This window comes from Nothobranchius furzeri, chromosome 6 (assembly GCF_043380555.1).
Source record: "Nothobranchius furzeri strain GRZ-AD chromosome 6, NfurGRZ-RIMD1, whole genome shotgun sequence".
NCBI classification, from domain to species: Eukaryota; Metazoa; Chordata; class Actinopteri; order Cyprinodontiformes; family Nothobranchiidae; genus Nothobranchius; species Nothobranchius furzeri.
The window spans coordinates 55,809,942-55,834,228 of NC_091746.1; the positions used below are offsets into that span (position 1 = coordinate 55,809,942).

A 24,287-nucleotide genomic window follows, 5' to 3' on the forward strand; every position below is an offset into this window, starting at 1 on the left:
AAGTGAACCTACTCAAAGTTCCTATGTGACTTTAAAGTTATAAGTTACAATAATCATCAATAATCATATGTGTTGAATGAACAAGAGGTTTAAATGAAATGTTTGAATAATCTGTGCTTAAACCAAAGATGGCTTTAAAATGAATATTGCTCTTACAATGATCCATTTCAGATCTTATCTACACCAGATCAGTATGTGTTTGATTTAACAAGTTAATCAATATCTACACTCATACACATTACAATGAGATGCATATTAATGTTAATATTTACTTCACATAGGTGTTTCAAAACAAAGTGTTCAACACCTTTGTATCTGAAGAAGGCGTGTCGTCCGAGGAATGTTTGGTAAAACCCTCAAATTCTGGCCCTGTCCACACGTAGCCGGGGATCTGCCAAAACGTAGATATTTTTCTACGTTTTGGCCTGTCATCCACACGAAAACTGAGTTTTTTCACACGAAAACGGATCTTTTTAAAAACTCCGGCCAACGTGAAGATCTGCGTTTTCTCCGTTTTGGGTGTCTGCGTGTGGGCGGACAAAACCAGAGTTTTAAGGTCCGCAACGTTACTTTCCGCGACAAAAAATGCTGACATCACGTGTGCGACCTGTGTTTACACTAGCCGGCATCATGGAAGCCCTCAGCTGCACTCTGTCACTACCCGATCCATCAATAGTCCAAGCGCTTTCTGCTTGTTTGTTTTTGCAAGCGGAATTACTGCTCCTTGCGGAAGACCACAGACGAAGGACGAGGTTAAGAACGGGGGAAGTACTGCCGCCTACAGGTCTGGCATGTCCTTAACAACGTATTTATCCGGGTACGTGTGGACAGAGTTTGTTTTTAAAACGAGGTGGTGTGGATGCAAGTTTTTGGAGGGGCGGATATTCGTTTTTAAAAAAAACCGGCTACGTGTGGACTAGGCCTCTGATTTGCCAAACTTGCCAAAACTTTTACACATTGTGGTTTAATGAAACAGAAATTACTTCCCGATTAATTCTGTTTCTGGCTGACTCTCGAACTGGCCAATTTGGGAACAAGCATTTTTGAAACCATCTCCTTTGACCTCCAGTTAAAGCCTCTCTGCAACGTTGCGACTGCTATTAGACAAACGGCTCTTCTAAGAGCCAAATAAGCAGCCTTGAATGCAAACAAGCATTCCAGCTTACTGTTGTGACCTGGAGATAGCTCAAGACTAGACGGGTCGTATTGCAGCTAATCTACGGGCTCCGGATACCTTGAGGTTGATGTCCACTCTGACTTCTAACAGTCTGGATCTGCTGAGGTCTCTATACAAAGGGTATTGTAGACTCAACAGATTGCATCAGATGATTTAACTCATCAAACAAACATCCAAATTATTTTACAGCCCAGACTTTACAAATTCTCTCAGACACAAAGAATGGTTTTGCTAAAACATCTAGCTTCCATTACAAAATTTCACACATCACATAAAATCACTCCATATCCATTACACCACATCTCATTATTTATATCTAGTCATGTATAATCATTAGTTTAGGAAAAATAATTAAATTAATGTTTATAAACTATATACCTGACTGTCTGAATTATTACGAAGTGTGTTTATGGTCTCTGAAGAGTGAATTGTTACAAAGTGTGTTTATGGTCTCTGAAGAAGCAAAGAACCCTACAATCTTCTAATTAAACATTCAAAGATCACACCTGGTGCGGAGTGCAGTGCCTTGGTCTGCCTGAGTGTTCGTGGCTCCTGGGTCAGGGGGTTTAAAATTTTTGGCGTCTGCCTGATCAATCCCGGTGAATGCCTGGCGGGATCTGAGTCCCTGGGCTCTGTTAGGTCCCCGGCGGGGCTGATCACCCCTGGGTCCCAGATCGCTGGGTTCCGGGCTCGGCCGGCTAGGGGTGGGAGGCTGTGGGCGGGCCTGTGGGCTTGCCGCTGATATTTCCTGGGGCCCTGCTGGCTGCGCCCACCCCACCGCAGATCTGTGGCCCCTCACACTCTCTATTGGACGCTCCTATTGAGAAACTTTACATATACAAGCGCGTGTACACGCACAGGTGCTCACATGGTGCTCTCATAAGTATGGACTTGGGCACGTTCAACACATGTCTTAAGGCTGTGGTTGGCACCTAATGCACTGTAATTTATTATCGTGTGATTGTTCAGTAAAACAATATTGATTTTATATTTCTTCATCTCTTCCTTTCTCTTTCACCTCTGTCTCCATGTCTGGTCGGAATTACAAGCATTCAAAAAAACAATAAAGTTTTAAGTATCAGGCGTGACATTAATAGCAGAAGCTTTGATGCTCCACCTGAGAGTAAATCTGTAAGGCTTGTCACCAGCATTCAGACATCAATTGTGTTTGCTTCAAGCCAGACAGGACATGGGGAAATAAATACATAAATAAATAAACATTCAAAGATCAATCAGGTTGATATTTCATATTTATATGGAATCATCACATGTTACTGGTCATTATTAATATGTAGTGTCAATCATCATCACTCTACATTCATTACATGCTTATCATAAAACGTAAACCATCTGTGGTGCAAGAAAGGAGGACGGAGATGCCTGATGGAAGCTGATTAAGACTATTGTATTAGTTTATAGTACTCAAGATGTGGAAATTATTCACACTAATGTTTGTTCTGAAACGGAGTCAAACCATTTCCATTAGGATACATTACAGGTGAAACTCCAAAATTGACAATATGGTGCTTAAGTCTGTTTATTTCAGTAATTCAAACTCAGACTGAGAGACCATCTAAAAGCTAAGGTATCCTTTGCAGGTGTTTTGGATTCATAAGCTGATTAGAGTGTGAGATTTTAGTGGGGCTTTCCTAAGCTGTAAGCCAAAAGCATCACAATTATAACTAATAAAGCCTTGAAATATCTGGCTTTGTATGTAATGAGTCTATGTCATATAATAGTTTGACCTTTTAAAAGGTACACCATGCAACTTTTTCATATTTTAAATCGTTTTCCTGAGCTAGTATGTGCTAAAACAGCAGGGCTATTCAATTCCGGGTCTTAATAACCTGCTGATTAAAATCAGGTGTGTTGAAGCGGAGCTAAAAGTAAAACACGCTGGGTACCGGCCTTGAAGGCCTTGAGCTGAATAGCACAGCTTTACAGGGTGATGAACCCCAAGGCCCTTTGTGGCCAGAATATTGCACTTGCAACTTCAGAGTGGCGATCCGGGCCATGTTGGACTTAATAAAGTGGAGTGCAGTCTGCTTCCAGCGTGTTTCCTGCTTGCCTTAGTTTGTGAACACAGCTGATTTGTTTAAGCGATGAATCACTCCTGGAGAAATCCATGAATGCTGAGGAGACATTTCAGCAGATAGAGAGTTAAAATAATGAATGCACAGTGAGGAGATAAGTTTCACTTTTGCTTTCACTAAACAGACACTAGGAGGTGCTAAAAGCAAGCCCAAACTGCCTAGTCTCCCTTTAAGTTGAGTTTATTACTGAACTAAATGAACTTTTGCACCATATTCTTATTTTTCCTGTTTCACCTGTATAGCATTTCACATACAGATGAGTTCAGAAGGCAGGGTTTTGCCATCCCACTACCACCACTTCCCTAAGAATGCTATCTACTGTAAGTTGTCCTGACTTCACTGTCTTGATGTGCCAATGTGTGGTTAGATGTTTTAAATGTTGATAACTTTATTTAGTCTCACTGTATGTATTACTAGTCTTTCTGTAAAATTCATTGTTGTTTTTATACAGTCAATATTTTATCCTGCTTAGTTTTTTGGTCTAGGGACAACAGATGGAAAACTAGTGATTTGGCTAACTGTTGTTAATGTAGAATGTTGTTCCCAAACAAACCAATTAGAGCACAGGTTGAAGTGATTCTGTAATTCTGGCAGTAATCAGGCCCGGGTGTAGCTAGTGAAATGAAACTCAGCTTTTCAAACAATGTGATTAATCATAGTTAATACGTCCTTTATCAAAGGAGGAAATTACATTTTCACACAGAACTAGTTCCATTTGTACGAGCATTTCTCCCTTAAAAGATGAAATTGTCATTTGAATACTGCATTTTCTACTTAGGTTACCTCTGTCTAATATTGCCGTCTATCTGTTTGCCCACCTGAATCATTTAGGTGTGAGAAACAAAGGAAAACAATAAATAAATAAATAAATAAATAAATAAATAAATAAATACATAAATACATTTTGATTTATTTGTTTTTATTAATAAATATATAATTTTTTCACAGCAATATAATGTATTGTTTGCTAATTTTTCAAACAAGCATAACAGTAACATGGTCAAAACCATCAGGCCAAAGACCTACTGCTATCCTTTGGAACTAAGCCACATAGAGGAAAAAAAAACTTACAATAAATAAATAAATCCCCATAAACATTTTTAGGTGCACTGGTCTGATAGATCCTTAAAAACCGTTTGACTGCAGACCTTCTTGTACTCTGTAGCATCTGACCCTAGTTAAGAATGATAGCTTGACTCTTCTTGCTAGCTTGTATCTTTTTTTTATTTTTAATTTTATTTTTCATGCTGTGCTTGTGAAGTGCTTTGTGATTTTTAACTTCAAAGCTGCTTTACAAAGAAAAAATAAATGTCTTCTTCCTTCTTCATGACTTAGTGCAATATAAATAACATTGACAACAACATCGACAGCCTGACAATATTAGTGCATCCTAATTGTATTTGTATCAGGAGTGAGACTTGTTCTGATAAATATGTTACTACATTGTCTTTTGGTTTCATTATGAGTTTTCCATTGGTCTTTGGGAAATAATACCTTGAATTAAAGTGGTCTGTGATACAAAAGAAAAGAAAAGGATAGGCACCACTGGTGCAAGGTTAAGCCATCAGCCAATGTTTTAACATTCCAGCTTTTTATTTTCATACAAAGTGAAACAACCAATTAGTAGTTTAGAGTGTATTAGTTTGTGTTTTGGTATGAACAAACCTGTGTCCTGATCGCAAATCTGTTCGCAGGGCTCTGTAGTCCTCTGTCCACAGTAGTCTCGAACCCACTGTGTTGATGAATTGGTCTGATAGTAGAGAGTGAGCTTGGCTGGATTCAGCCAATTAGAGACATCCAGGAAGCTGTCCATACTGACCACAAAACTGCTTCCTAAAAAAAAGGGTGAAGAAAAACAAATGAAGCACAATATCTTTATCAAGTTTATTCTGTGTTGCATTTCCAGTTTGCTTTGTTTGTTGCCTTCGTCAGAGCGTCACAGGTGGAAGAGTCATCAACAGCACCTCTGACGAAGGCGACAAGCAGGAGCTAAAACAGCTACAAAGGTAAAAGACAAAGCTTTTACTGCTCTGTGTATATTTCAGAATCAAAGAAAACATGGACATGATGCACAAGATAAACTACCATCACATATGCATGAAAAATTAGCACAGAGGTTGATTCTTTGGCATCTTTTAAAGCACCTTTTTCCAGCTCTACTGGAAAAAATCAATTGGGAAGTGGCTAATTCTTTTGTTTTCACTGTAATTTTATTTCCCTGTCCTGACCCGACTGAATTTAAATGAGAAAATTAAGACCCATAATGTGTGTATTGATGGGAATTCCTTGGTAATTGCACTAGATGGGATAAAAGGGTCTCACAAGTCAATCAGTAAATGCTATTCTCAGAGAAGCTGACTTACCTTTCTTTCTTACTGCCTTCAGACCAATCGTTAAACTCTGATCACTGAGCAAGACTAGCCCTAATTGATGCCAATGAGTTCCAGTTCCAGAGGGAGCTGTGAGGAGACTGTGCTTTATACGCGATAGTCAGAGTACATGACTGGGCCAAAAAGGATAAAACATTCCCAAATAGTGTACTCCAATTAGCCACACCAATAAACGTTAAACGCACTGAAAACATTGGATAACTGATAATACAAGGCACATTGCTACAAAGGATACTTTTGCTCCTGGTACTGAGGGTGAGCGCATGTCACGTTGTCACTCCTATGGAAGCCCTGAAAGGCACCGGGGGGAAAAATATGCTTTGTTGTGGCATTTTTCTAAATTTCTTCGTAGATAATTCCCACTTCTCATCCAAAAATCCCAAGTGTTTTTTTTTTTTTTTTGCTTAACCCAGAAAGGTAAAACATTGCATTTTTTGTTTGTATGTTTTTATGCTCAGCCTATAAAGGCAAACAATTTTTTTTGAAAATTAAAAAAAAAAAAAAAAAATTCATTTGCTTTTCTAGTTTGAGCCAAAAAAAAAACTTTTACAAGAGAAAGAACACATCCTTGCTGAAAGTTACAAATGATATTCTCATGGCCTCAGATAAGAATATTGTGTCTGTTCTAGTCTTGTTAGATCTCAGTGCTGCTTTTGACACAGTTGATCACAGTGTTCTCTTAGAGAGGCTTGAACATGTTGTAGGGATCAAAGGAACAGTGCTAGGCTGGTTTAAATCCTACATGTCTGATAGATTTAATTTTGTAAACGTACATGACAAATCTTCTTCATACTCTAGGGTTACTTGTGGAGTACCACAGGGTTCAGTGCTTGGACTAATTCCTTTTACTTTATATATGCTCCCAATTGGTAAACTCATTAGATGGCATGGGATAAACTTCCACTGTTATGCTGATGATACTCAGTTATATCTATCCATTAACCCTGATGAACCTAATCGGTTAGTTAGATTACTGTCATGGTCTGTGTCCTGCATCTCCCTCATGTGTCTCCTTGTGTTCTCCATCCCTCTCTTGGTTTCCCTTATGTGTCTCCTTCTGTTCCTCATTAGAGCCCTGCACTGAAGCCCTAGGCCCTCGGGTCGGTCCGGCCCGAGGGCCGGGCTTCGGGCCAACGACTGTGTAATTACCTCGGACAGGGCCGGGCGTCTTTATTTTTAATCGAATTCATAAAAAAAGTTGAAATACTTAAACGCAGCAGTAGAGCCCTGCGCGGGACTGTTTTCTTCATCCTGCTCCTGCTGAATTTCTGACCATTACCGCTTACACCCACAGCGTGCATGTCTACTCCCGCCCACAACCGCAAAACTCAGAGAAATTATTACTTCACAATAAAAGAGATGTATTGAGTTTGCGTCCTCAACATGTCATTTTATAGGCTATACCAGGGGCCGGCAACCAGCGGCTCTTCCATCCATCTGATGTGGCTCTCTGTGCTTGTAAAATAATGAATGGATATTTAAATAAAATGCTTTATATTTTACTGAATTAATTTTATATCTGTAAGTCAATTCTATGTAAAGATTGTCTGCGTAAACCTGAACAGGCCCAACCCAGTCTTACTGTGAGACCGGGTTGGGTCACGCTTGTGCGTAATCATATGCGCTTTCTGAGCTGAACAGGATGTGAGATTCTGGGCTTCTCCTCAGACAGGCTCCTGGATGCGTTGCCACATTGGAGACAGGAACAAGCACTATTCAGCCAAAGTTTCATAATCAGGGAACATTTTTTAAGTGACAAGTCTCTCTGAGAGACAGGGTTTGGAAAACACTCGCTTCAGTGGGAGGAACCTTCCCGCATACGCTCTGGTTCTGCGACGCGCTCCAAGCCAATCTCCACAACTTCAGCTTGCTGTGCACATATGCGCTGACAGTGAGCTGCGCTGAGCAGTGTCCAGCTCAGATGTTCAGATGGGAATCTTTTCTTGGGTGATTTTGTTACGTCTGCGATGTGCATAACGAATAAAATGTCAGTTCGTCTGCATGCGTCGGGGTAATTCTTTTTATTCTTTCTCCGTCAAAATAAACGGTCAAATACGGGAACTATCCGGTCAACACAACACAAGCCCTGCTTTTAACTATTCTGTTTTCTTGTGAAAATTGTTGGAAAGAGATAAAATTTAACTTGATTACCACCAGAGCCTGCACCATTATCTCCGTGACGGTAAATGAGGAAAAACAAATTGATCAGATCCTGCACGTCTTTTAACACATTGGTCAGGATTGACGCACTTTGTTTTCATTTAGTTGGTTAAAAAAAAGTCAGGCTCGGGTCGGGCCAGAGAATCCTGAAAACCTTTTCGGACCGGGTCGGGCTGGGGCTCCACCTCCTCGGGCTGGGCCAGACACAGGCTCAGATTTTAGGCCAGTGCAGGGCTCTATTCCTCATGTGTCTCCTGGTCTGCATCCCTCCTCATGTGCCCCCTTGTGTTCCCCAGGCCACTCCAGGTTTTTTTCCCCTTAGGTGTTTCCCCCAGGTTTCAGCGTCTCTGTGTCCCCAACCCCCTCCAGGCTCTCTAGGTTGCCCTTACGTTTTTCCTTAGACACCTTTTTATCATTAGTCTTCTGTTAAGTGTTTTATCTAGTCTGTTTTCTCCCTCTAGTTCAGTTTGCTCCCTTCCCCATTTTTAGGTCTGGTTTCCTCCCCTGCTCCGTTGTGCTCCTCCTCTGTTTATTGGTCTCACCTGTGCACAATTCCCTAATCACCCAGCCCTTGTGTATATAACCCTGTCTGCATCTCAGTCAGTGTGGTTGTTGGTCCATTGTGTGTGTCAGCGTTGTCTCACCCTCTCTCTACGTATTTGGAATTTCTCCAGGTCTCTTGTGTTTTTGGATATTCCCAGGGTTTTGATTCTTGGATTTTTGGTTTTTGGATACCAGCCCTTTGGATTACCCCTAAAATAAAGGATTTTTACGTTTTCACTACTCCTGCCTTGTGTCATCCTGGGTCTGCATCTTGGGTCCTAACCTCCCCCAACTCACAGCGTGAGAATTACAGGCTTGTCTTGAAGACATAAAAAATTGGATGACTCAAAACTTTTTGCTATTAAATCAAGACTGAAGTTCTCATCTTTGGACCTGAAATTCAGAAAAGGAAATAGCTTAGTCAATCACTTGACCTGAATGACATTAAATTAGTCTCCGAGAACAAAGGAACCTTGGTGTTATCTTCGACCAGGACATGTCAATCAAATCCCACGTTAAACAGGTTTTAAAGGATTGCCTTTGTCCACCTTCGGAATATTGCTAAGATTTGAAGCATCCTTTCGAGGAGTGATGCTGAAAAACTAGTTCATGTATTCATAACATCAAGACTGGTTTACTGTAACTCATTACTCTCAGCAAGTCCACAGAATGTAGTTAAAAGTCTTCAGCTTGTCCAAAATGCTGCAGCTAGAGTTCTGATGAGAATTAAAAAGAGAAATCATATCTCTCCTGTCTTAGCTTCCCTACACTGGCTACCTGTTAAATTCAGAATAGATTTTAAGATCCTCTTTCTAACATATAAAGCTCTTAATAATCAAGCTCCATCATAAATCAGTGACCTGAATGTTCCATATCTTTCTAACCGAGCACTTTGCTCTCAGACTGCAGGTTTACTGGTGGTTCCCAGAATATCTAAAAATAGGATGGGAAGCAGATATTTTAGTTATCAGGCTCCTCTCCTGTGGAACCAGCTCCCAGCTTTAGTCTGTGAGGCAGACACTTTGTCTACTTTTAAGAATAGGCTTAAAACATTTTTATTTGATAGGGCCTATGGTTAAAATCTGATGTTAGCCTAGATCTGGACTAGTGGGGGAGTAGAGGGAGGTGGAGTGTACAGTCGTTAAAGACGGCTCTCCCTTGCCCTGCCTCCAACATGCCTCCATCTAAAAGGCTAGGTTATCCAGAGTTATCTCTGAAGTTATGCTGCTATAGGCTTAGACTGCTGGAGGACACACTGACCACTATCCACAGTCTACTACTTTCTTCTACAATCTGCTCTTTAACTGTATTATTTCCTGCAATTTCAGATGTTAATTTTATTTTTTCTCCAAGTGTTTTTCTCCCCAGAAGAAGCTACAATGATGTTCTGCTGAGCTGTGGTAGCCTCATGGAGGAGGCCATCGACTAGCACACTGCTGCTAACCATTTATTCATTCTCCCTCTCCTGAAAATTACACTTTACTTTCCTTGACATTGAACGTGTTTACCCATTTAATTATAGATTCACTAGGATAAATACAATAAAGTTTATCAATCACCAAATAGAATATTTACTAAGAAATCACAATGTAACCATAGGAATATTACTTGGGGTGTGTGTGTGTGTGTGTGTGTGTGTGTGTGTGTGTGTGTGTGTGTGTGTGTGTGTGTGTGTGTGTGTGTGTGTGTGTGTGTGTGTGTGTGTGTGTGTGTGTGTGTGTGTGTTCTGTCTTCTCGATCCCCAGTGAGTTGTGGAGGATGGCTGCTTATACTGAGCCAGGATCCTCTGGAGGTTTCTTCCGGTTAAAAGGGAGCCTTCCTCTCCACTGTCGCTGCATGCTTGCTTAATATGAGGATTGCTGTAAAGTCACTGACACTAGTCAATGACTTGATGCAATTTGCTGGGTTCCTTTGTAGCGTCATGAATGTCCTGTGTTTGACTTAAAGGTCATGATCTACTGTGTCTGCTCGAGCAGAGACATAAAGTCTCTGACAGCCTAATCTACATGAGATAGTGGCCAATGTCTTTCATGCACTCTGCTTATCTGAACTGCTTCACCTCTGTTACACCTCTGTTACGAAGAACTCTCTTGATAAACACATAATCAACCAACTTTGTTATTACCAATAATAATGTGAGCCAAATTTTCAATCAATCTGTGAAACGACAATGTTATTACTTGACATTATAATCCTGTGATCAGTAGTATTTTACAAGTAATTATAATCCTGGCCATTTGCACTAGACACTGATGACAAAGAGTAATGCTAAAGTCACACGACACATTTCCTTTTGTCTGATCCAATCAGAACCTTCGTTTCTGACGTGAGGCGTGGTTTTCTGTGGTGTTTGTATAAACCCTCTTTTGCATGTCAAATTCTGATTCGCCAGTAAACCAAAATATGGCAATTACAAAAACTATCTCACGCCACCTTTTCTTTAGTTCAAAGCGTTCTAGAGAAGTCTCGAACAGGCCATCCGGACTTCCTCTTCAGCCAAAAGAACTTCGACAAGCTGGATTAAACTTGTTGCAAGTTACACCTGACCGCAATGGTTCCTTCAGAATAAAAGCAGAACCTCACGACCCCTTCAGGGTCTCACTGACGCCCATGATAACCTGTCGTGACCTGGAAGCATTCCAAGACTAGTTTGGTCAGCACCGCTGCTTTTCTACCGGCTTTGGTTCCAAGGAGGGTCCGAGAGGACCTCGGCATTCTGGATCTGATCGGAGGCTTCCCTGGGGTACGTAGACCAACAGATGGCGTTTCATGTGTGTTATAAATCTCCTACTAAAGTTTAGAGCGAGACATTCACCCACACTCAGAACTAACTGCTTCTCCGGATACGAGGTTCTGATAATAGCATTACACACACACACACACACACACCATCATCGCACGCCTCACTCCACCTTAGTTCCATCAATACACAGAGTGTTAAAGTTAGTCTTGTTTAAATTGAGTAGAAATACATTTCTTAACTATTATAAACCTGACTCTCTCTCTTTCCTCGGAGTTAATACGAAGTGTCAAGTAATCCCAGCAATAAAAATTTCAGATCTTCTGGTTAAAATATTCAAAGATCCATCAGATTGATATTTCATATTTCTATGGAATCTCACATTTTATGGTTCATAAGTAAGATGTAAACGACCCATTCTTTACAGCTTATATAGGAAACTTTTTTCTGATTGGCTTAATTAATTGACCTGTATTGGAATGTTTATTATGTGAAGTGCCTTGAGACGACTCTTGTCGTGATTTGGCGCTATATAAATAATCTTGAACTGAATTGAATTGAATTGATTGAAGTGGGAACAATTTATGAAAAACATTTATAAAAATGCCACAACAAAAATATTGTTTCCAATGCTTCCCTGGGCTTCCGTAACTTCCTCTCCACAGGAACTAAAGGCTACTTTAGTAATAGCAGCTTTCAGGAGAATTTGCCTCATCATGCTGCAGAAACTGTTGAGGAACAGCTTGTCGACCAGGACAAAGAGCCAAAAAACAATGACTCAATCTACAGATTCTCCAGATCTTGATTTGATGATGCATCTGTAGGTTACATTGGGCCAAAAACCTCAGTTGTTTGCACACCAAACAACTGAGAGAATTACGTGCCAGAGTCAAAGTGCAAATGATTACGGGGTAACCCAAAATTATTCACCATTAAAAACCCTGTAATGGCAAATTGAATGTGTTGAATACTGAATTTAAAAAATTTATATAATGAGATGCAACATGACAAATTGTGGGAATTAAACATATTCACATACACACACCAGAAGTGTATTTTAGGTCTAAATTTTCAGCAGTTAACTACACAACCCATAAAATAGAATTAGTTTATTATACCTCAAGCCTCATCCATATCTTTCTGCATTTTATTTTTCTGTTCAGAAAGAACACATCACCATTTGTACTCTCCCACACACAGTAAGTCACCAGCTGACAAAAAATTGGTCTTCATCGCACCTCGACAGTTGGACCAAAAAATAGGAGAAAATGAAACTAAAAACAACTGTTAATAATAGCTCTACACTTAGAGAACAGACTTTTAATCTTTCTTCAATGCAGCAATGCTTTTTACACATTTAAAGCCAAATGCATGAAATAACAGCTGGAAATTATTTAATAACTAAACAAATAAAATCTTGCTTCCGCATAGTGAAAAGTTCATTTGCATTTGCAACATTAATGAAAACTTTCCCTAGACTTTGCTGGAAACAAGGGAATGTGCTGATGGTCTCATAAGAAAGACAGCAACACCAGTTGTGATAGACGTGACAGGAAAGAAAAAAACACTTCCTGAAAAGACTTTTAAAACATTTTCAGGGTCAAGACGGCAAAAGTCGAGCACAATGCTACCTGATCCTGCAGACATGCATTGCAGAGAACAGATCTGTTGTGAGAAAAGGGAAATTTTATTGCCTTTCGGCTCTGACAGTGAAGTGGCAATTGTTAGGTTATGGTCCACTTTCTTCCTGGGCCCTTCAAAGAAAACCTACATTAGCACGATGTGCACCATTCTTTTCAGTTTGTAGCTTTTCAGTTCAGTGAACAAAAACAGAAAATGCATTTTTTTGCAATAAGTACCTTTAAATTTTCTGGGAAACAGTTGAAGATCTGTGCTGTGCATGCAAATCCAATACATAAAAATGGTTTAACAAACATAGAAAGGCCAATGTTTCTATTGCATTTTATTTATTTAAAAGTGTATTTACTATGATAAAGTGTTTTTATAATAAAAATGGTGGATTGTTAAGATTTTGTTTTCTCTGACCAGTTTTCCAGTAACTCCTATGAAGTGTCCAACTCATACTGAAGCATGACCTTATGACCTGTCTGCCCATCTACCTCCTATCTTTGTTCCTCCAACATTTAAAATATAGATCATACAAGGCAGCTCATGCCTCATGTCAGATTCCACGTGTTATTCCTTTGCTGGAGCAGCCTTCCTCCTCCTCTTGCACCTCTCGTCACCTATCTCACATTGTTACGGGGCGTGCCAGCTTGGATTTGTTTTGTTTACCTGTTATACTTGTGTGTTTGCTTTGACTGCATGCACGCTGTGTGCTCACAGACCACTGGGCTACGCTGCCTTTAATCACATCTGCTGTGTGCTCTTCTAGAAACTGAATGCAACACACAAAAGATGGCCTGGAGAAAAAATAAATAAACGCTACTATCAAAATCCTTGAAGGTGACTGAATTTGAATTGGGTCAAATGTAGAACTTGAGAAGTATCAGATCATTTGAGAGAAGTATAAACAATATACGAACCTTAAATAGGTTGATTGCAGAAGTTCACGTCCATACTTGTGATTGCGAGTGGTTTTACAGATAAGGCAAGATCACCTGATGTGCTGATAAGTGAATGCATGGCTCCCAGAAACATGGCAATCATTGGAAAAAAGACCCTCAGCTCTCCTTTTTCTCTTTTTTTCCAATTAACTCCTTGCACATGTTCTGTTTTGGCCTCTACTCCCATTTAGAGTTTTAGCGTGCCACTAAAAACACAATTTAGATTTATCTAAAAGCCAAAGAGTAATTTAAAACAGATGTATTCTTTAGATTACAGTTTTCCACCCTCACACAGATCCTTATAGATGTTTCCATTGTGTACGTTTAACTTTGGACATTATTTTGTGAATGTCTGTTTTTCCAACATTGCATCATGTAACAGAATGACATCGTTTTTACTTTGAAGCAGAAATCTGATGTGACATTTGGCATGAGCATAATAAAACAGAATACAGGCTGTCAGGCAGTAATGAAACCTGAAGGTCAGAGCTTAACAAAAATATTGAAAAATGAGAAATTATTATATGTCGGCCACAGCACTCTTCGTAGGCTGAGTGGTTGCGAATGTCACTCATTTATTTGTGTTGGTGGTGAATCTTTTTCTGTTTTGCCCACTTTAGGAACATTTTGTGCCTGGGCTATGTAGTCCTGATGCTTGTAATTCACTGTTTTATTCACCCATCTTTTAATTAGGTTTTGTTTGATGGTTTAGCATCTGTTGGACTTTCTCACTTAAATTCAAGGAATTAAAATAACCGCTGCATGGTGGCGCAGTGGTTAGCACTGTTGCCTCGCAGCACGAAGGTTGCAGGTTCGAAACTCGGCTGCGGCCTTTCTGCGTGGAGTTGCGTGTTCTCCCTATGCATGCGTGGGTTTCCTCCGGGTGCTCCCGTTTCCCCCACAGATCACAACATGCCCTATAGGTTATAAATTGTATGTCGCTTTGGATAAAAGCATCTGCTAAATGAATAAACATAAACATAAAATAAATAAATTAATTAAAAAATCAAGGTCAATGGAAGAGAAGCATTTTTGTGGAACCTGCATTCATCTTTTTCAGCCCGTTTGTTAGAAAACATCCTATGAACAACAGAATGGATTTTAATTGAATCTTTCAGAAGGTGATCACTGACTGCTGCAGCTAAATATCACAAAAAGGGCTAAAATAACCCAGTTTAATTCAATGTAACAGTTTATTTATATAACACCAGAAAGAACACAAGTCCTCCTTGGTATGTTCTGTTTCTTTTATATTTTTGCTGGTTTTCCTTTCTTGTCTAAAAGTAGTAAAGTTTTAGCCTTATTTTGCTGACAGTTTCAGCTACTTCCAGTCGCCTCCATCAGAGCTTTGGTGGTGTTGAATCCTTTTCCATTTATCTTCGGGCAGTAGAGGATGCCGCCGCCCTCTACTGCCGCACCTTCCTTGTGAATCACCACGTTCAATGAATGATCCAGTGTATAAGCTCCTTCATCCCTATTCATGGTCCACGGTCTACGTCTCCTTATCTTGATCACCTCTTTTATACATTTTCTGTATGTCTGTTGTTCTGTTCCGATCTGTGTGCTGTCCCAGTCCATAATGTGGTTTTCTCCTATGGCCGATTTATTTTTAGTGTTATCTGCTTGTAGGTTAGTTGCTCTGGTGTGTCTTTAGCAACATTGTTCTCTACTGATTCAACTACTATTCTCTACCTTGATCACACATATTGCTATAAAATCAATCACTTATATGACTGCTATAAGACAAAATATCTCCTGAACCACTGATGTTTTTTTTTCTTTAAAATAAAGTATAAAAAAATAGAACGTTTACTTCAAGAACGTTTACTTCAAGTTGGCTGTCACGAGAAGGTGAGTGTTATGGCTGCTCCCTGCTTGTTCGCGGGAGCTGGAGATCAGCACTGCGGACAGCGCCTGTGTCTGCTTGTGTGTAGTTTCTGATTACAGTTTTTTTCGATTGCTAAAACTCAAAAAGCAAAAATGAGGCACAATGTTCACAACCTCTACTTCTGTTCCCAATCGCTTGACTCAGTTTATCACTACTTAAGATTTCCTTATCATATTAGAACTCTGATTTTCCTCCTTTACACTCTGATGTCAATTTCACATCACATTGCTGTCAAAACACAACACACAATTTTCAGGTTAACAAACACTTTCCACATAAATTCTCAAAGCTTCAATCAGCAACACACAAATATACAAATCTCTAAACGTTCGGGTCTGGCGAGCAATTTGCAATCAGGGACTGCAGCACAAAAGTAAGTTTCCACAAGGCTACCTAGGTGTATGAGTGGTTTCAAGACCACCCACGGTTTTCCATTTTATACCTTCCACCTTATTCCCCCTTCCTCAATCCCATTGAGGAGTTTTTGTCAGCCTGGAGGTGGAAGGTGTACGAAAGGGATCCACAGAGCCAGGTCCCACTGCTTCAAGCCATGGAGGAGGCTTGTAGAGATGTGGCCTTTGAGGCCCGTCAGGGCTTCATGAGGCACTCGAGGCGGTACTTCCAGAGCTGTTTCTACATCGCCTGTGATGTTGATGAGGCCATCTGGCCAGACAGAGACAGGAGGCATGATGTCCATGATTATGCCTCATGATTATGCTGGGGGGGGGGGGGGTTAACTGTAAAAATAAAATGTTTTGTCTCAAAATTTGTGTGATGTCTAATGTTTGTCTCAGAGAAAAGTGGGCCCTGTCATACATTCAGTGTGTAATTCATTGTGTTCCATTTAGACAATTGTGTTTTCAGTTTTGCTCTTCAGTGTTCTTTCCATGCTTGGTAGTGTTCACCCAAAGGCTACTTGTGTTTAAGCAATGAATGGTATGTGTGTGTCATGTGAAAATGTGGCTGTGTTTACCAAATGAAAACACGTGTTCCATTTTGGGAACATGTTACGATGTGTGGTGGCAGGGTTTTGTTACAAAGGGAAGCCACGGTTTAGGAATTTGTGTGTTATGTTTGGGGTTTTGTGTGTGCAGTTTTAAAAGAAACGTACGGTTTTGAAAAATGTGTTTTAGCAATCGAAAAAAACTGTAAATCGCCTTAAAACTGTGTTTACTTAAATTGCTGTAGAGCTTTGGTTATTTGTTTGCTAAGCACTGGAGCTTCTATAGTTGTGTTCCATTTGTTTAGTTGTAAGTTTTCTTAGTTACTATTGAAGAGTGCAACCTCAGAATTGCTGTCTGTTTTAAGTTAATTGTCTTTGGTGGAGCATTTCTCCTCTTTAGTTTAACAGTTAACTAAGTCCCAGTATTTTCTCCCTTCAGGTTATTTTTATTTATTTGCAGTCCATTTAGACGAAAGGTATTATGTGTTTAATACCTTTATATATGTTATATTTGTGTTTGCAGTTAGTGTTGCCAGTTCCCAGGATTACCACCCCATGGTAAAATTAATTCCTTGTTCCTTTCCCATGCTCGCACACGTCTTCTTTATGTTGCACCCTCCTTCAGCATTTTACATCTTGGTTGTAGCAGTGAGCTAAAAATTTGTGGTTGTGGTACACACATTTCCAGAGGTGCCATGTGCCAACAGACAGGTGCAACATGTCACATGAGAAAGTGAAAAGCTGTTATTTGACAGTGCTGTTGACCATCTCGCACTCCCTTCCGTTCCATCCCCTCACTGCTCAGCAAGAGACCGCCCATATTCTTCCCCATCTGCACCCTATGAAGAATCTTGTTCATGCTGCAACAATAACACCACCCACCCCACCATACAGAGAAACAGCAATGCACTTCCTAGTCTTTGACAGAAAGCAGGACTTTTTGCTGGGAGCCCTGTGACAACCTTGCAGTGCCACTAAGTAGAATTAGCTTAATCTTGTGCAAGATATTAAAACTTTGGCATCAAATATTCAAGCCAACTTTAACTACTAGCAAACTCTCTTGATTGATTGTTACAAAACTTACTACTGAAGCTCACTCAATTCAAGATGGTCTGCAGCTAATCGTTCTTAGCAATCCAAAAATGTGTATACATTTAGTTTTACAATAAAAAGGCTATGGATGTTTCTTATGCTGCACCTTCTGCACTGTATCTGCTCACCAATTAGCTTTACCTTTTATTCGATGATTGAATCTGAATGTAATTTGTGTATTTATTTTGATTTAAATGTATTTGTGTATGAGGTCACATTGATTTTGCTGTTCTTGTTCCTGGAAAACACTAAGAATTGCCTCTGTGCATGAAATGTGCTATGCAAAAAAAGCTGCCTTGTCTTGCCTTACAATTTGGTTTTGTAGTAGATGGCAGTCATCTCTGTCACTTGCTGAGCATTAACAGATTCAACTAAATCGTCCACAATCTATCACTTTTCAAGATTAGATTATTATGGGCCATTCCCATCTGTACCGGGTCAGCCCGGGCCGGGTAGCCCCAGTCGGCCTGGTTGATTCCACACATCCTTGCCTACAGCCCATGTGGGCTGATTCTATCCACCAATCAGAGGCCTGCTCTAATGGAAGGTGTGAATTTGGTGTCAGCAGTGGGTGTGTTGGCCCTGGTCGGCCTGAAGCAGACCCCTTCCAGAAGAGGGCTGAGAATGAGCCTTGGTTGGCCCGGAAAAATACCAGGCTACCCAGATATGTTAACAACCTACGCTACCCGGCCCGGGCCGACCCGGTACAGATGGGAATGGCCCATTAGATAACACAACAGGCAATCTGCACTCCTTAATGAAAGCATTCTGAGTTGCCCTTGGTCTATTAAATGCTTCGCTAAAAACTAAATACATATATTTTCTCCAAAGACCCAACAGACAAATCTGCTGTGCAATTTTTGTTTGTGCTTGTTTTAGTTATAAATCCTGTAAATATATATTGTTTATAGCAAGCAGTAGAACATAGCCAAAAAGCCGACTTTATTTAGATTTCTTTGCTGTGCCTAAAAATACAAACAAAACAACCAGTCCATCCTGACAATGTGCACCATGTTGCATTTTACTCCACTGCATAAACATTGGGAGACATTTGCAAAAAAAAAAAAAAAAAACTGTTCTGCATATGGGATGTGTTGGACAGCCAAGTGCTAATGTGTGTGCAGCACTTACCATCTGCAACAAAATGCTCTGGCACATGGAGGGTAACCTTGACGGTAAGGGGGCAGGAGTCCTGCGTAGCATAGACAATGGCAATGACACATGTGCTGATGGTAATCAGTGTCAGGGTGACCTTATTCAGAGGACTTTGTGAGTGGCCTGAAGACAGAAAGAGCGAGAGAGAGAGAAAAAAAACTGTTAGAGAGATAGGTGTAACAAAGATGAGTTTAAAAAGTTTCTTTGTTTTTCTACCTTTTTTTTTTTTTAATCAAATTACAAACACAATACATCCATGTATACAATTCCGGTCCTGGAGGACGTTTTAGTGGTTTTTCAGCTCCAACAAACTTAATTCAGTGGTCGAATCACCTGTGCAGCTGCTCATCAAGCTCAGCAGAAGCCTGTTAATTACCTGCTGATTGAAATCAGGTGTGCTGAAGCAGGGTAAAACTAAAATGTGCTGGATACCGGCCCTCCAGGCCAAGAACTGAATACCCCTGTGAAACATGTTCAACAACTAGCAGTGCAATTCCCTCATCTGCTTTAGCATGTCAGTAATCATACTCTTGCTTTATGATTCTAACCTTGACTCAGATTTGGCTGACACACGTTAAAAAAAACGTCTGTTTTAAAACAGCCTAGAATAATCTGCATGTTTGATGATCGGTCTTATCGCCGCTGACAGGGTTGTAGATTGGTAGCTATGGTTGCACTTTAGCTCGAGCAGCGCTCGTATTTTTAGACCAAAATAAGAGGAATGAAATTAGTCGTTTGACCTTTGTCCTCCAATATTTATCATGGGACAGAACTTGGCAGGCTTCAGGAAAGCTCAAAGGAATGTGAGAAGTACAACATAGGTTTACTCGGAGCACTCAAATATTTTCTTGTCTTTTCTAGGAATGTCCGTGAGTTTTATAGAGTTAATTTTTAAGACTCCTGATACAGATTTAGGGCTTAGACTACACCAAAATGAGATAGATTATTTTTCTTAATGACATATGTTATGCTTTTTAACATTTTGGAAAATAAATACCATAATGACTTCATTTATTATTAATATATATATATTTTTTTTTACTTAAAGATTTTTGAGTCGTATTCAACATTGGGTAAATAACCCATGTATAATATTTTTGTGCTTGATTTTTTTATTTTTTGGTTTGTTTGTTCAAAGCTGGTGTGGATCTGCAGCCGTGCCCTTCTTAGCATGACAGCGGGACGTCCTGAAGGTCCGCTCACCTGTTCACCGCTCAGACGTCCTGATCTTCTACCTTCCTAGATCATCCAGCTGTAACCTGTTTCTGATCATGTCTTTAGTCCCTCTGTAACACTGATGCAACAGTCTCAGACGTCATGGAGCTCAGGTGTTATTAAAACTACCTGTGTGTGTTTACCACCCAGCTTCAGCTCTTCTGTGTTTGGATCTGACCCAAGTTAGTACATTTAAGTCCTCCATCAGGTTTGTGCCTCTTCTAGTGTCATTTTAAAGGATTTTATTTATTTATCTAACCATTACTAGATTACCAGCAACAGAAATGCTACTAAAAACACACAATTGTGTGAAGCTGGAAAAATAAAAAATACAGTGCAAAATTACATTTATTTCTGTAATTTAACTAGACTGAGAGAACATTTAAAGGCTCGGGAACCTTTACAGGTGTTTCTATTTGCAAATTTAAATTTTTAGCTGATTGGGGTCTTGTTAAATATTACACAGTGACCTTTTAATAGTCTAGATAAGTGTAATGTTCCTGTTAGTAGTTCCTCCTGTTAAGTGCTTAGTTATTTAAATTATTCAGGTTTATAAAAACATTTGGACATATATTTTACTATGTTCCAGTCATTAGTCATTTATATTTCACTATTGTAGTAATTTATAGCAAATTAAGTAAGTTCAATGAACCCATTTTTCTTGCATTCTTTAATGAAAAATGTAACTAAGTAGTTCTTTTTCTTGGTAATTAGTTACTTTTATAGTCTCGTAACCCAGTAACTAAGTGACTTTTTGACAAAGTAATTAGTAACTATAACTAATTACTTTTTTAAAGTAACTTTCCCAACACTGCTGCCATGTCAGATTTTTTCTGGCATTTTCTGGCTCCTGCGTCCATGTGGAATAATGAAAAATCCCTACAAAGCCCGTTGGGCTTGGAACCCTAATTATTCCTCTGAATGAAAGAAGAAATTATTGAAACAATCATAACTAAATAAACCAATTGTAGAAAATCTGGATGGACTTGAGATTTTTTTAAGCCCTAAAATTGAAATAGTTAATCTGAGACTTTTGAAAGACTTAAGTAAAAACTTTACTTTCAGCAGCAACATCACGATCTAAAATGCCACAGATAAAATGGCTAAACGAATCATGCTCATTAGAGAGAAATCAATACAGCTGTCACTGACAGAAGTTTGGAGGTAGTGAAATGAAACTCAAGGTTAATATCAAGTAAAAAATGTAAAGACAAAGAATCCATCTAAAGTGAATCACAGAGACCACATCTGCCTACAGCAGCAAAAGGCACTGTGGCTAATCCCTGTGGGGTCGGGGTGGTGTCTGCGGGCTTTTTGAAGGGGTCCCTCAATTATGGTAAAAGCTTACTGACTGAACTAAAGGATGTCTGCTCACGGTGGCAAACACTTATGTGATGGGCACAAACCAAACAACTCAGAGCACTCAAACACTTACGTAAACCCCACAAGAGAACATAAACAGCCCAAATACATAAAATTAGCTAAGGGTCCTTATTTTAACGTTTACTCACTTTCTTCTATTCAGTTTTTATGCATGGGGTGCGGGTGCCGCTAAAAGCTTAGTGAATGTCTTATAACACCTTTCCATTAAAATCTGCAAATAGAGTTTATTTATAATCCAATGTTAGTTTATTCATATTCAGATATTTTCAGGTTATTTGTAATTAACAGCATATCAATATTTTAAGTATTCAGTTTTTAAAAATAGCTTTTTTTCCTGTTCGTACAAATGAAGTGACCAAAACACCCTGACTTGATACACTTGTCCTTCATTTTAGTTAAGGCTACACTGAAATTACAAGACAAGGATGAATTTTAAACATGTTTAAATAAATTCTCAGCTACAAGCCTTCTGTCCCCTGGCTACAAATCTATGCAGTCATGGTATTTGGATCCTTTAATGTGCTGAGAATAGCAATGAGGATCAGAGATGGTTTTCACTTCAAAATAAAGCTCTTTACAGCAAGTGTTTTAATGGCTAATGGGCGAATAAAAGGCAGATATTTCTAACAGAAGAAACATTTAACCAAGATAAGGGATTGGGAGTTCTGTTAGCCAGGCTAACAGACTTCTTACTGCTACTGCTACACATATATGAATGAAGCATAAAAGCTAAGCTACTGTTTACACTTGGTCTTGAAATCATGAACTTAAAGTTTTTAGGGTTTGGGTTTTTCTGTTGACTATTTTTTATTTTACTCACTTTTGTTTCTCAATTTAAAATTCCTGACCAATTGATGTGTTTATTCTTTCTTCTTTTTTTGTTTGTTAGCAGTAACTCTGGCCTGTGACTCACTTAGGCATCAAAAGAACCCTAAAATTTGCAAATGTTAATTTAGTGAATAACAGGAATAAAAAAATCTAATAATTTGATCAATTTGACAAAGAAGTACATATATAGAAAATAGAACACAGATTGGCAAGCATGTTGTGTCCTTGAGCAAGACACTTAACCCGCCTTGCCTGCTGGTGGTGGTCGGAGGGACCGGTGGTGCTGGTGTTCAGCAGTCTCCCTTCTGTCAGTGGCTACATCGTAGCTCATCCCCACCAGTGTGTGTGTGTGTGTGTGTGTGTGTGTGTGTGTGTGTGTGTGTGTGTGTGTGTGTGTGTGTGTGTGTGTGTGTGTGTGTGTGTGTGTGTGTGTGTGAATAGATGAATGACTGATTGTATTGTGAAGCGCCGTGGGGGGTTGTAGTACCTTACAAAGGCACTCTAAACACAGGCCATTTACCATTTGTTCAGACTTTGCAGTTGACTTCTTATTCCTTCAAGACATGTCTTTCAGACAACTGCTCTTTCTCAAGCCTAACACTTTTTTGTCCTCGACTTGTCCACTTCATTCATTTTTAAGCACACACTGCATAATATACAACCTCTCTGGACAGAGAGAGTGGAAAAAGCAGCCCCAAGTCCATAGTGCCTGCCCTGTAGGGGGGTTCAGGTTTGAGCCCCATCTCTCACAGCTGTTGTGTCCTAGGGCCAGACAGTTAACCCGCCAGGTGCAGCAGCGTTCAGCAGCCTTGCCTCTGTCAGTGCGTCCCCGGGCAGCTGTTGTTACATCCCCACCAGTGTGTGAATGTGTGTGGGTGTGGGTGAATAACTGATTGGGCTGTAAAGCACCTTGGGGGGTTGTAGATCCCTAGAAGGATCTACCGTTAATCCTCTAATACAGGCCCCTGTATTAGAGGATTTACGGTATATCAAACACACTATTTATCAGAGAAGAAATATTGATGAACACCAATTTTAAAGGGTTACAGTCTCAGATTAAATCAAAGCATGAAACACTTTTTCACTATGTTAAGTATCAAGTCTCAGGCTGTGGTGCCTATAAATGGGAGGGAGGTCTCAATGACATATCTGTGAAAATGACTAGCTTAAGAGTAGATATTAGACTTCATATTCTGATAGAGTGGTGCAAACTAAAGATTTAAGCTTTTCTCACACTGAAGACCTGAGCATTTAATATTCATGCTAAAACCGATTTGTCTGGTGAACGAATTAAATAAAAGTAAAAATATATCTATAGGACTATAGTAGACCTTTCTCAGTGGCCTAGTGGTAGAGTGTCCGCCCTGAGACTGGGAGATCAGGGGTTCGATTCCTGGTCGGGTCATACCAAAGACTTTGAAAAAATGGGACCCAATGCCTCCCTGCTTGACACTCAGCATTAAGGGGTTGGATTGGGGGGGTTAAACCATCAAATAGTTCCCGAGCGTGGCTGTGTCTGCAGCTCACCGCTCCCCCAGGGGATGGGTCAAATGCGGAGAACAAATTTCGCACACACACCTGTGTGTGTGACAACTAATGGGACTTTAACTATAGTAGACATTAGACTAACACTGCCTGAACCTGAACCTAACCAACTACAGCAACCCCAGACCATAGCACTGCCCCCACAGGCTTGTACATTAGGCACTAGACATGATGGGTGCATCACTTCATCTGCCTCTCTTCTTACCCTGATGTTCCCATCACGCTGGAACGGGGTCCATCTGGGCTCATCAGAGCAGTTTTTAATAATTCCTTGGTCAGTTCTTAACCCAGTTTTAGTCATTTCTGCAATCTCCTTAGATATTTTGTCTTCTTGATGCATGCCAACGATCTGACCCTTCTCACACAGACTAACGTATTCTCCACGACCACCAGATGTGTGTCTTTCCACATGATTGTTTAAGAAATGAGAAGCAACTAACTGCACCAGTTTGGTTTAAATAACTTGTTGCCAGCTGAAAGATAAGTGTCCATGCAGTAATTATCCAGTTGGAGGCTCGTACCTGTTTGCTTAGTTAAATCCAGTTGGCGACTTTATTTTTGGGCTGGC

General features: G+C 39.9%; 1 protein-coding gene across 2 annotated transcripts in view; it reads right to left on the reverse strand.

The window, feature by feature from the left end:
• Nucleotides 1-24,287, reverse strand: part of LOC107374609 (astrotactin-2) — a 548,261-nt gene that overhangs the window by 269,580 nt on the left and 254,394 nt on the right. For both annotated transcript variants that reach the window (XM_070552342.1, XM_054744913.2), the window contains exons 6-7: nucleotides 18,725-18,871; nucleotides 4,936-5,103 (exon numbers count right to left, since the gene is read on the reverse strand). In XM_070552342.1, the coding sequence (XP_070408443.1) occupies nucleotides 4,936-5,103; nucleotides 18,725-18,871 (315 nt within the window). The remainder of the gene's footprint in view (nucleotides 1-4,935; nucleotides 5,104-18,724; nucleotides 18,872-24,287) is intronic.